The 13,815-nt window shown below is 44.0% G+C and overlaps 1 protein-coding gene across 9 annotated transcripts in view; it reads right to left on the minus strand.

The window, feature by feature from the left end:
• Positions 1-13,815, minus strand: part of LOC105017276 (ataxin-7) — a 40,236-nt gene that overhangs the window by 8,595 nt on the left and 17,826 nt on the right. For all 9 annotated transcript variants that reach the window (XM_020055593.2, XM_020055592.2, XM_013138321.3 and 6 more), the window contains 4 exons: positions 12,836-13,045; positions 12,599-12,667; positions 4,800-4,904; positions 189-459 (listed from right to left, as the gene is read on the minus strand). In XM_020055593.2, the coding sequence (XP_019911152.2) occupies positions 189-459; positions 4,800-4,904; positions 12,599-12,667; positions 12,836-13,037 (647 nt within the window). In that variant the 5' untranslated portion in view covers positions 13,038-13,045. The remainder of the gene's footprint in view (positions 1-188; positions 460-4,799; positions 4,905-12,598; positions 12,668-12,835; positions 13,046-13,815) is intronic.

A 13,815-nucleotide genomic window follows, 5' to 3' on the forward strand; every position in this document is an offset into this window, starting at 1 on the left:
GAAGGCAAAAAGAAATTCAGCAATGTGGACTAAAATGGAGGCTGATGAATCTAACTCTAACTCTTTAGGGAGTAATTAGCACAGGGACACTTCAGACAGAGGATGAAGACCTCGGAGGATCAAAACAATGTGACGCAGAGCCGAGAGGCCGACGTGAGGTTTAACTGGGGTTCGCCCCCATGACTTACATCTTGTCGTTGATCACCCTGAACGGAGGGAAGTGAGGTCTCCGCTGGATGCCTGGCAGCTTCTCTTTGGCTGGTTTGAGGATTCTGGAGTTGGATGAGGAGCTGGTCCCCGAGGAGGTGCGGCCCAGGACTCCACCACCCACACCCCCACTCCCCGGCCCCAGCCCAGGACCAGTCCCCGTACCACTGCTCCGGTTCCGAGACTGTGCAGACAAGGGGAAGGCTGATGGAGAACTAGAGGGGGGTTTGCAGACCGAGCTGTGTCTTCTCTCTAGACAGGGATAAAGGAAAAGCAGCCAGACGTTACAAAACTTACAACAACAACAGTGGTTCTAAAACAACCGGCCTTGGAACAGTTCACATTTTTAGCTAAGGATGCAGAGATTCAATGTTAAAATAAATGCTTGTATGAATGGGTAAAACATTTAATAGAAAAAGCATCCAGCTTTAAAAATAGTTAATAAAAGCCTTGAAAGCCTTGGTGATCCAGGCCAATTCATCCTGAAATAGAAATGCGGGTCGAGAGCTTCATTTCCTGTATGAAACAAAACGGCAATGCTTGGACTGATACTAACTCAACTGACACCAGACAACATAATATGCCGCTATTAATCAGGACAGCAGGCTCAATGGAATCTATATTATAATATTTTGCCTGTCTTTTCCCGCTTGGGATACATAGCCCAGCTCAAACCCCAAACTAACACAGGCTGAACACTAGAGAGTAAAACCGAAAGAGAGAAGTTACACAGCAAGACAGTACAAAAGACAGGAAGACGGAACATGTAAAGATCTCTGTTCCAGCCCTGTGTGAGTCAATCTGATCAGCTCACTAGTCAGACAGACTGACAGTGACCATGACAGCAGTACCTCCTCCCAAACAGCAGAGCAGCACAACAAAAACATCTTCACTTTTAGCCACAGAAAAAATCACATAACATAGAAAGAGGTCTGGCAGAGAGGGGAGGGAGATCCAGAGACACAGGCCCAGCGACAGGCGTAACCAAATGGAGCAGGAGCTTTAGAGATGGACACACGGCAGATGGATTGACAGACAGACACACCAGGAAAAAGAGTATGCCATTAAAAATCGAACTCCAACTGGGCCTTCAGCTAGTAGATCCAGGTCTGGGCTGCATGCCGGGGTAGAATGCACGGCTGCCACTGACAGCTCTACACACACACCCCCCCAGCAAACCAGAACACCCAAATCTCCAGTCCAGTGTTCTGACCCTCAGGACTCTGATCTAACATTCTACGAGCAGCAGCACAGAAGCATGGCAATACAGAATACACAGAAAACAGAGGATCCCTCCTTGGGGCCTGGAGATGAGCACAGTCATATATAGAAGATAAGTCCCTTTGTGTTTCATTGGCCACACCCGGCTTCAGAGAGGCGTTCATAAACAATGGAAGACTAATGAATGAACAGGCCTACTATGGAAATTCATAATGACTAACCTGTACCTACAAGTCACCAACGCTATCATCCTGTCATTATGTAAATGACAGTTTGGGGGTACCAATGTGCATGCGCTATCCAAGACAGATAACTCCCGTTTCAATATTTGTCTCCCTCTTGTGGCCAATCCTGATCCCTTTATAACTGGAAACAATCTTGAAATATTACAGGCCTGGCTGTTCCTTCAATTTGTCGTCAGAGATTCTGTTGAAGACTTGAGACTTTGACTAGTCATAAATGGTGTGCCGTCTAATGGTTACAGCACTATAGCACCCCAGTCTAAGTCATGCATCCTATATTAGTGTGCATATGGGACACAGATGGACATGGATGGGGGCATGTTTTAACTGCGCACTGTAGTGTGCACACTTTCAGAACATCTGTCAGTTGAAATCCATACAGCGCAGGAAAGTCTGAACTCTGACCTCAAACTTTATGCGATGTCACTGTGTAAATTCCAATACAAATGGTCCTGAGACAAATGTATTTTCAAAATATCTTTTGTCCCTCATCAATCTACACATAATACAAATAACCCATGAAGACCTTGCAAAAACAAAGTTTTAGAAATGTTTGCAAATGCAGGACTTCAAAGATCTGTTTGTACTTTTGTTCCATTCAACCTCCCTGAATCCTGACACTGAGAAACATCCCTACATTATCATGCTGCCACCACCATGCTTCACTGCAGGGAAGATATTGGCCAGGTGATGAGTGGTGCCTTGTTTCCTCCAGATGTGTCCCTTGGCATTCAGACCAAAGACTTCAATGTTGGTTTCATCAGACCAGAGAACCTCGGTCTGAGTCCTTTAGGTGCAGTTTCAGCAAACTCCAAACAGACTAATGTGCCTTTTAGTGAGGAGTGGCTTCCATCTGGACCGTTGACCTTCTGGAAGATTATCCAGACAGGAACTCTGGAGCGCTGTTAGAATGGCAATCGGGTCTTGGCCACCTCCCTGACCAACGCCCTTTCCCACGATTACTCAGTTTGGCTGGCCGGCCAGCTCTGAAGAGTGTAGGTGGTCCCAAACTACATCCATTCAAGAACGGAGGCTTCTTATCTTGTGGGACTTCAATGCTGCAGATCCATGTTGCTACCCTGTGCCTCAACACAGTCCTGTCTCAGAGCTCTATGGACAATTCACTCGACCTGACGGCTTAGTTTCTACTCTGACAAGCACTGTCTACTGTGGGACCTTACATAGACAATAGTGCCTTTCCAAATCATGTTCAATAAATTGAATACCCCACAGGTGGACAACAAAAATGTAAACACGCGTCAAGGATGATCAGTGGAAACAGGATGCACCGGAGCTCAATTTCAAGCGTCATAACAAAGAGTTGGAATACTTACGTAAATGCAATATTTCTGTTGATATCTTAAAATGTTTAGGGACATTTGCAAACATTTCTAAAAACCTCTTTTTGGTCAGTACTCACAGGGTATTGTTTGTAGAATGACGAGGCGAAAATGAAATGTAACCTGCTTTAGATAAGGCTGTAACGTCACAGAATGTGGAAAGCGAAGGGGTCCGAATGTTTTCTGAATGCAGTGTATCAACCCACCCGAGGGAAGTCAATATAGGCTACAGGTGTACAAGTAGATCAACTATTCTAATTGAGTTTAGAAAGCAGCCTGCAAGTCAAAATAGGGAAAGGGTTAGAAATAGTGGACGGGAACTTTGGACGGGATACCCCCGGCACAGCGGAATCATAATTCCATTAACCGAAGGCATCGTCAACAGGGGTTTTATTGAATCCATGCAGCAACAAAAGCTCAGGGAGGTCGTCAATCTAACGAGCATGTCCTCATAGGCGCTGATCTTACTGACTTCCTGGTCATGTTGACACCTTCAACTCACCTGAGCCCATAGGGATGTGCTGCGAAGATACAGGAATGTAGGTACAAGATATAACAGAATTGGGAAGGGGAGAAAGAAATATATTTAAAAAGAAACTGTATACAGTGTTAGATCCAAGCCACTACCTCATTGTCTCATACTTCCTTTCTATGTTTATGCAGAGAGCAGTTGAAGTGTGTGTGTACAGTGAGCTCACGGGCTGGTTTTAAGATACACAGCAAAGTGATCTTTCATTTGTAAACCCATAGCTCATCAATACTCCCAAACTTGCTGGCCAAACAGCTAGTTTCAGAAGGGAAACGGATCCTCTATTCTCTGTCAGTACGCTGTAGATATCTTCAGACATTTCAGGGACAGCTTAACAGCTTAAACAATAAATTAGGCTCACCCTCTGAGAGGCGATTCCTCAGAGGAGCACATCAAATATTAACAGGAGAATTGTAAACAAAAGTCTAAGGCATTAAAACTCCAAAGGCAGAGCGCTCCATTCTAACATTACGTTATAGACCGCAGAGCAGAGCGCTCCATTCTAACATTACGTTATAGACCGCAGAGTGCTCCAATCTAACACTATGTTAGAGACCGCTGAGCAGAGCGCTCCAATCTAACATTACGTTAGAGACCGCCGAGCAGAGCGCTCCAATCAAACATTACGTTATAGACCGCCGAGCAGAGTGCTCCAATCTAACATTACGTTAGAGACTGCTGAGCAGAGCGCTCCAATCAAACATTACGTTAGAGACCGCAGAGCAGAGCGCCCCAATCAAACATTACGTTAGAGACCGCAGAGCAGAGCGCTCCAATCTAACATTACGTTAGAGACCGCCGAGCAGAGCGCTCCAATCAAACATTACGTTAGAGACCGCCGAGCAGAGTGCTCCAATCTAACATTACGTTAGAGACTGCTGAGCAGAGCGCTCCAATCTAACATTACGTTAGAGACTGCTGAGCAGAGCGCCCCAATCAAACATTACGTTAGAGACCGCTGAGCAGAGCGCTCCAATCTAACATTACGTTAGAGACCGCCGAGCAGAACGCTCCAATCTAATATTATGTTAAAGTAGAGACTGCAGAAGTGGACAATAAGCATGTGCACTTTCAATCCTTTTTATGGTAATATTGTGTGAACAAGCACAAACTAATTGTAGCCATGTCATCTTGACATATGTGCTGAGATGGTTTCCTTAAAGCCCAAGTCTAAAACCTCTTCCTTTAGGAAGGTGAAAAAAAGTGTGTATCTGCTCTTGGGGACATGGTTTTAATGAATAATGACTGTGTGTGACTTACCGTAGTGTGCTTGGAAGGCCTGGGGCTTCACCACCTGACTGCAGTGACTACACATCACCAGGTAGAAGTCGTCCTGCGCTGGACACTGACCAAATATGGGCATATCTGTGGTTCCATGGAGGAAGATAGAAAGGAAAAAAATATATTAAATGAAGCCAACCAGCATATTAACAAACATGTAGAATGCAGACCCAGGCAGTTTCTGAATGAACATCTTTCCAAAAATGTAGAAGGTAAACCGAGGCATTTCCTGAATGAAGACCTACCCAAAACTATAGAAGGTAAACCCAGGGAGTTCCTGAATGACCATCTTGCCAAAATTATAGAAGGTAAACCCAGGCAGTTCCTGAATGAAGACCTACCCAAAACTATAGAAGGTAAACCCAGGGAGTTCCTGAATGACCATCTTGCCAAAATTATAGAAGGTAAACCCAGGCAGTTCCTGAATGAAGACCTACCCAAAACTATAGAATGTAAACCCAGGGAGTTCCTAAATGAAGACCTACCCAAAACTATAGAAGGTAAACCCAGGCAGCTCCTGAATGAAGACCTACCCAAAACTATAGAAGGTAAACCCAGGGAGTTCCTGAATGAAGATCTACCCAAAACTATAGAATGTAAACCCAGGGAGTTCCTGAATGAAGCATCTCAGACCATGCTGTGTCTTGGAGCCTATTGGAACCAAAATCATTCAATAATAAATAAAGGATAACTATGCTTGGAGTACAACAGTGCGTGCGTGTGCGTGCGTGGTAGATCAGAAAAACACTGATTGTACACGTGCAGAGTCCAGACAGAGGGTACTCCCAGGCACTAGCCCCATTTGTCTCAGTACAGGAAAACACCTAGTGATAAGAACATGGAAAGGACTGAGCCTGCAATCCAAAGGTTACCTGCTACAGACACAGATAGACAGACAGACACACCCAGACAGACACACACGGACAGATCGACAGACACACGGGCAGATCGACAGACACACAAAGCAGGCAGAAGATCTACAGCCAGTGGCAGAGGCTGTGAACGATATGTGACTTCAAATAAACGAGAGAAGCAGCAGGAACGGAGGCAGACTGACTGTCAGTTGGGCTTTTCAATTCAAGTCTGCACCATACCTGCAAATATTGAAATAGACAAAATCATCCAGGCATAAAGGAACACCTTAATTCATGGGAAAGCACGCTGCATATTATAATCTTATGCGACCAGGAAACTGCATTAAACAGTTTATGCACTTAACTCTTTACACTTGCATACATTTGTATGACTCAAGGATAGGAGCCTTTAAACAGTTAGGTGATTCGTTTTTAACTCTCTAATTTGGACATTGAAGAACTGAAGCATGTCACCAGGGGATGACATTCTGAACGTCGATCAGCTGGATTCCCAGGTTTGTCATTTGCTTGTAGGACGCCTTTATATCACCATTTACTACAGTCCTAAACCTATTTTAAAACACACAGACTCCTGGTGTAAAGCATTCGACTCAGTGAATGAATTGCAGCAGTTGCACATTGAGCAGGTCGGACGGTGTGCACACGGTACATGGATGGGGGCATGTTTTTGTGTACACACTTTTAGCACGGCTGTCAGTTGGAACCCACACAGTGCAGTCAAGACGACCAATCCAGACAAAAGCCCCTGAAAGCACGCCTGAAGCATCAAAACGCTTTGTCGATAAAGCCAGCACACCATCATCAATATATTTATTACTATCATTGACATCTTTAAAAACACACCAGATTCTTGATCAGTATGTAACTTACAGCCAATTGAGGCCTTTTCAATCAATTTCTAACTGAAAAGGGCCACCAAAGACATCATTTTAACCTCTGACCCAGGTAAGCGGTTCACTCTGCCCTCCCCAATGAGGCAACCAATCACATCATTTCTGCTTAAAAACAAGCATCATCACAGAAAACACTAACCTGCACATCAGTCATTATTCAAATAGTTTACCGATCTGTTGGGTTAGTTTGTCCATTCATGAAAGTGACGCCTCAATCCTTGGCAAAAGCCCAATCCATTGCGAACATCTGAACGGCAGACTGCGAGATAAGGAGTGATCAACATTTACTCTCACAAGGAGAAGGACTAAGAGCTAATGCCGGGTCTCTTGAAGACATCAGTCAGAGCTGTGGCCCCCCGGCAGACCAGGGACTCCAACACACACCTGGCTGACGTCGGAGAACCCTGGAAAGGCCACGGACGTCTCAACTATTCAACTCCACCCAAAAGCCTACCTGTGCTCCGTGGGAAGTGATGTGCCGCTGTGGATCGGGGAGTTAACAAGACGAGCCGTCCAACGGGCTTAGGGACTGTGGCACAAGTCAGCTCCTCTACCACGGAGAAGGAGGCATCCCCTCACAACTAGTGGCTCACATAAAAGCCTCTGGTTAACAGGGGTTTTCAGATTTCAGAGTAATGGTGCAACTCTGAGACCCAGACATACAAACTACTAACTTTTATTACCAACATACCTTAATGAACATTCCCCGTTAGTTTCACTCCTAGTCATTCAAATCCTCTGCAAAGCTCACACTGGCTTTGAGTGTTGACTGATCTCTTAAATGAAGACCAGCTGATCAACAGTACACACTGCACCGAGGACATGGTATTGACATAGCGCCGTTGATGCAACCGGCTAAGTGGTGAAACTCCACTGTGCCATTTCATTTCAAGTTGTGTGGTATGATAATGAGAGAGCGAGAAAAAGGGGAGAAGGGAAGAGAGAGAGGTAAAGAGAAAGGAAGGAAAGGTGAGCGCAGACAGAGAAAGGATGGGTGAGAGAGAGAGAGCAGAGTTAATATTACCCTCCTCTTCCATGGCAGTGATGAATGATCTAGGTAAAGTAGCAGCAGCTATTGGAGGCATGGCAGCAGAGAGGCTGAACAAACAGCCAGAGGGCAGCACGCTGACCTGCTGCCACTACCTTTTCCAGCCTCCACTTCTCTGCCTTTTATCAGTCCAATAGGGAGTCAGAGATATTATGGAAGTGAACCAACACCTGATCAGAGCAGATAATCCTCCAGGCACGCTCCAATGATGACGTATGCTGTGAGTGAAATGTCTGGTCTCTGTTAGGTTTGGCTGTTCCTCTAAGATGTTGTGATTTAAGGCGGCGCGGCCATCGTACATCCAGGACGACGAGCTGTGAGACATGGCGAAGACTCCATCTCTAAGGAGCACGTGTGAGGAGAGTAGAGCCAAGAGGTTTATCTGGCTGAATAAAGACACATCCCACCACCACTGGTCCGGTATTCACCTTTCTTTCGTCATCACGTTAATCAAATAGGGTATGATGGCTGGGGCAGTCAGGTTATCAGGTAAAGGGCAAATGAAGGATTACTGGTGGAAGCCTAGAGCTTAAGAAAGCCTAGGGGGTGTCAGTTTTGTTTAGATTACTGAGAAATGAGAATGACTGAAAATGAAACCATGACGATTGAGGAGATGCTCTCATTCTCAGCAATGAACTGGGACCATCAGGGTTAACTCCCTCGCTCAGGGACAGAATGACAGACTGTTCAATTTGCTGGCTCAGCGTTTCGATACGGCTACCTTTTGGTTACTGGACCGACGCTCTTAGCACCAGGCTACCCGGACACCAAAGGTTCAAGCCCTGGGCCAGGCAACACAAAAATGGGCATTGAACTTCCAGCTTGCTGGTCTATTATCCCATGTACCATCTTGTACCCTTGAACAAAGCACTTAAAGCCCCACAGTTGTTCCCTTTCCTGGGGAGCTGCATTACCACTGGCTCAGTGTTTATGCATGTCTAGGTGAATACAGAAATAGGTGAAGACATAAGACCATGGACAATAAAGTTGGCTATTCTATTTATGTTTTAGGACAAGATCAGTGTTCTTCGGTAGTCAGTTCATTGCATTTACATCAATGTATTTTTTTTGGCAATTTTGTGGTGTCCAATTTGTGGTCTCTGGAGAGTAGAAGATAAGGATATAAATCCTCAGAGACATCCCGCCAAGCTGTTTTGCTCCTTACAACACTGCTCACTCAACCAAGAATGACGCACTCAGAGGTGAGCGCTCATCTGGCAAACAATCACAATTAGCTCGCAGCAGCCTGACCTCCAACAAGCAGTCATTAGGTAGCGCCGTGGCAACGCATCCCTATCAGACTTTCAGTTCCACCAATCCGGACATTATGGAGACAATCTGCGCTGCCCTTTCGGGCACTCGCAGGATTTGTTGGTTTGCCAGGATATTGACACGGTTCGCAATGACGCAGCTGCACTGGTAATGTCACAGCGTGCCTGTCTTGGATAACTGTGATGGGATTAGGGGCTACAAATGTTAGTGAAGCAAAAGGGGATATTCTTTGGTTAGACCTGTACACATCTCACATTTCTCTACAACTATTCACCAAAGCAGATAGGACCTACCAGTACTACAGCAGCAGTAGGACTGCTCCTAATTCAGATGGGTTGAATAGTAAGCAATCTGGAGACTGATGAGGTGGCTATATATGGTCCCGTAGCATATTATATTAACAACTGCAGAAAAATACAAGTAGACTGAGATGGAACTTCATATGTATATTAAGACGAGTCAAGAAATATGATTTCTCTACGAGTATGCAAAGCGCTGTTAGAGACCATGGGTAAAGGTGGTTTCTTCATCTAGAACATATGAGCTCAAAGCATTTTAAACACATTAGATATGCTTCCAAGTGGAACGGAAATCTTTTCAGAAATGTTTTCACTGCTTTTAATTTCCTCTAAACCAGAGAAACTAACGTAATTTGCAAATATTGCACGGAATATTTCTCTATTTTTTCTGGCAGGTCCCTAAACACTCAGCAAGAAATAAAAACGAAACTGAAAGTTCATTGTCACCTACATGTAAATGTCAACTAGAAGCATTCATTCTATCGATTTATAAAAGTCTTTCACAATCTCTGCAGCAAATGGCAAGTGAATGTAACATGGCAGTAAACTGATTTGATGGCTAGGTCTAGCTTTATTAAAACTGCATCAACGTACATGTTTCTTGTTATAAGAGAAGCCTAAAATACAATACTGAACCTTTCAATGTGGTGAATATCACTATATCCAAACTTAGTTTGAAGATTGAGATCATGAATTCATTATTTCATGTGCATCTACCACTTCTCATCAACACTCCTGCTAACAAGAAACATTCAGTGGAATCACAAAATGACTCTTCAAGCAAGCCCCTCTTGGAAGACGTGCAGATTTTAGCTTGTGGGGTAGCATGTCTCACTGATCACCCTGAGTTGTAAAACTGTAGCTTATGTCATAACGCTGTCACAACGTTGGTTTAGTGTAGCTGTCAGGTAGCATCTACAGCAGGATTGTACCTGGGCAATCCATGGACATAACCTCAGCACAGACATTTTACCTGCTACACCAGTAAACAAATGCGTGCAGAGAGGAAACTGTAGCACTCAGTCTTCTGCAAATAATGTATCGGCTCTGGGTCCAACACAGGTGAGAGGATGGACTTTAATGATTGAGCTGGCTAGCTGTGTGTACTTTGCATGCCAAAACAATTCAGTAGGACATTTTGAAATTTTTTGACGATTTTTTACAGAACATACCTTTTTCACTGGACAACCATTACTATAATGAAGTGACCAATGAAAACATTTGATACCCATCTTTTCAGACACTGTGTCTACGGTTTTGGCAATTGTAGATTCAAGGGGGGGGGGGGGGGGACTCCAAACATACTTCCATAGTCCTGCTACATCCATGCAATGTCCACACTTTTGGTGTAGCTCTTGCGGACAAGGATTTCAGGCATGCCGTGTAGCAGCTCTGACTGTTGCTCGACAGGAGCACATACTTTCAGTCATTGACAAAAATGAGTCGTATTCCACATTGTCCTTGAACGTTTGGAGAAAATAATATGCCCATGAAAGTTACATGTTCTACATAAACTGAGCTCTGGTCCATACCAGCCTTAGTTCTTCGCAAATGACGTTCTGGTCCATACTATACCTGTCTGAGTTATGTAAAAAAGCACTCAATTAGGCAGAGAGGAAGTTTCCTGATTCACTGTAATAACAGGCTACTGTAGCTGGACTAATGCAGTTGCACAACAGTGATTTCCTGGTAAAACTAATACGTTGCTTGTTTTTCTGGACAACAAAAAGTTCAGATGTAAATTAAAGTCAAGACAATTTAGACATGACCCAGGTGCTTTGCTGAACAGTACAGTCTCCTCTTATGCCTGGAAAACAGTGTAAATTAGACAGGTTTATGGTAGAGTTGTGGCTTCCCCAGGACACGACTGACTCTCTCTTAATTGTGCAATGTCGCTGCAGTGTGCACACTGGCCCCACTGCTTGTCAATGCAAATGCACTGTAAGAGAGGTGCCTTGACATGCAGGATACAGTATGTAACACCTTCCTTTTAAAAGAAAAACAAGCTTAAAAGGAGACGTCACAAACTAGTGGACTATATACTCATGACATCACTAGGGGACACCTGCTACACAACAGACAGGTGAGGAGGAATTCAATGCTGTGGCCCTGATCACAGGGGTACCATATCAAGGGAGGATTGAGCTTACACCTTCTAGATATGTAATGTATAGAAAACACTACAACATCGGTTTCACTATCCAAAGAGGGGTAGGGTGAGCTGCACATAATGTACTTACATGAATCGTGATTACTTTCACATGCTGGGAATCAAGATGTAGCATGATTTTAACTGAGGACGGTGTATCTTGTTACATTACAGAAGCTACGGTTTGGCTATGCTGATCCTAGATTTGAGCTGATGGGCTACCGCACTAGTGTGAATAGATACAGCCACAGCTTAAAGTCACCACTACAAAAGAAAGAATCCCATTGTTCATATATTCAAAGCAAAACAGGTAGTCTGGTTTCTTATGGCTATGTAGGACATTTTAATTTAATGGGTTTGATTCAACTAGATTTTTCGCAATGTCAATAATGCTGATACAGCCTTGGGCCTCACTAATTTTACACACACACACACACACACACACACACACACACACACACACACACAAATATAAAAAAAAATGTATAAATAAAATGAGTGAGGTACACAGATTGGTAATTAACATTTCAAGCCAGTCTTGTTCAGTCATGTTCAGACCACTGATGACAACAACAAAATCACTTGTAAAACACAGCACCCCCCCACACACACACACACACACACACACACACACACAAAAAGGTAAAGCCATCCAATTTCATATATACAGAAGTTTGAGCATGCTAATATAAAGACGTGTTAAAGAACCACGTGTAGCAGTTTAATAAGTGGCTTCAGACAGTTTCCAAGCGATTCCTAATGACAGACACATTGCTCCCATTCTACCTGTAAGTGAGGTCACCACAGTGTGTTTCTCCCCTAATGGCAGGCGCGCGCACATGTACACACACGTACCAGGACTTTCCCCAGGTGGGCACAATGATAAGGAGCAGTCAGACATAAATTTTGGCGTAAAACAGACATAATTAGTCTGAAGCAAGACAAACAACCATGTCATCTTTATCACATTACATTACATTTCTCTCTTTTTACCCTAATAGGCCATGGCTGTTACCTGTGGCTTGCATCTACTTAAAAACACAGGACTGAAAAGAGTCCCCACTTCAAGATGTTAACTAGTGGCCATAGATTCCAGGGCTATATCATTGATTGTGTTGCCACAGGTCTGTCTAGTGCACTTGTTTAACAGAACAATCCACTGATGCATGGGAAGTATGCGTGTGTGCAGCCCACCACAACCAAAACACACCTTGGCTTTGACAAGAGAAAAAAAAAACTCACCATCTCTGCACAGTCGCATGGCTTCTCGATTTTTCCCCAACTCTTTCAAACTTTCCTCTGATTCAGCGCCTAAAGGATAGAGAGATTGATAAATAGTTGCACTTGCTTGCTTCTGCTGTTGCTACCAGTAGCGTTTCTTCACATTTCAAAAACTGCACGTAATCGGCAGAAAAGAAGCTCACGATCATCCGTTATGTCTCGATTCTACACATACATCCACCACGCAGGAGCACTCACCGTCGTTGCCGTGGAGTTTGGCAGCATCGACCCAGTCGCTCCAAGGCTGTCCCAACATTATTTCTGGACTAGGCAGGGATCTACGCTCCGCAACAGTCGCCATTGCTGTGGAGCCTTCTCCCCGTTGGATCTGCTGCTGCTTTAGCAGCCTGGCCGTTCTGCGCTGCTCCCCCCTGACGTCATCATCGGCCCTTTCCGACATTCTTTCCGCTACAATGTAACAAAACAGTAGTCAGCGATGAGGCGGTGTTCTCGTTGACTGACTTGAGCAAACGCATGTTTCGGTAACACCAATAATCCCGTTGATTACTCGCATGTGTTCAGAGGCAAGAGGGAGTGACACTCCAACGTAATCGCTATTGTTTTGACGGGTGCATCTCTGTGCGAGGCCGTCCCCTTACTGTGTGAGCAATCGCAGATATCATATATAAAACTTGAAGAACATCGAACGTCACCTCCCCGTAATGTAAACCATACAGGTCACAAGCTATTTATTATATAAATTAATATATTAAAGGCTTAAAATATGCTGCCAATCAGAAAAATATACGCAAGCCCCATATCACCTTTGCAATCGAATATAATTACACCATTATTCGCATTGGATACTAGTTATGATATTGATTTTTTTAAATTAAATTACCCGTGTTACGATGTGCTAATTTGGAGAACATGAATATGCTCTGAGATGTACCATCATTAAAGATCTGCCTTCAAACTTCAGAATCTTGAGAAAGGCTCACCTTTAACCCCGATGACCAAACAGCGAATTGAAATTAAACAGCTAATGGAACACTAATTAAGACCGAGATTTTATTTTTTATATCCAGGGATTCTGATAAGTTTGCCCAACTTCCTTAAAGCAGGCTACGACGGTCTATTCACATTAAATGAACATCATTATTTTCACCTCCTAAAAAACTTTCAATGTTACAACACGTTTGCTTATACCCCTAAAACATATATTGTATCGTTGGTCT

The sequence above is a fragment of the Esox lucius genome, chromosome 17 (genome assembly GCF_011004845.1).
Source record: "Esox lucius isolate fEsoLuc1 chromosome 17, fEsoLuc1.pri, whole genome shotgun sequence".
Taxonomy (NCBI): Eukaryota; Metazoa; Chordata; class Actinopteri; order Esociformes; family Esocidae; genus Esox; species Esox lucius.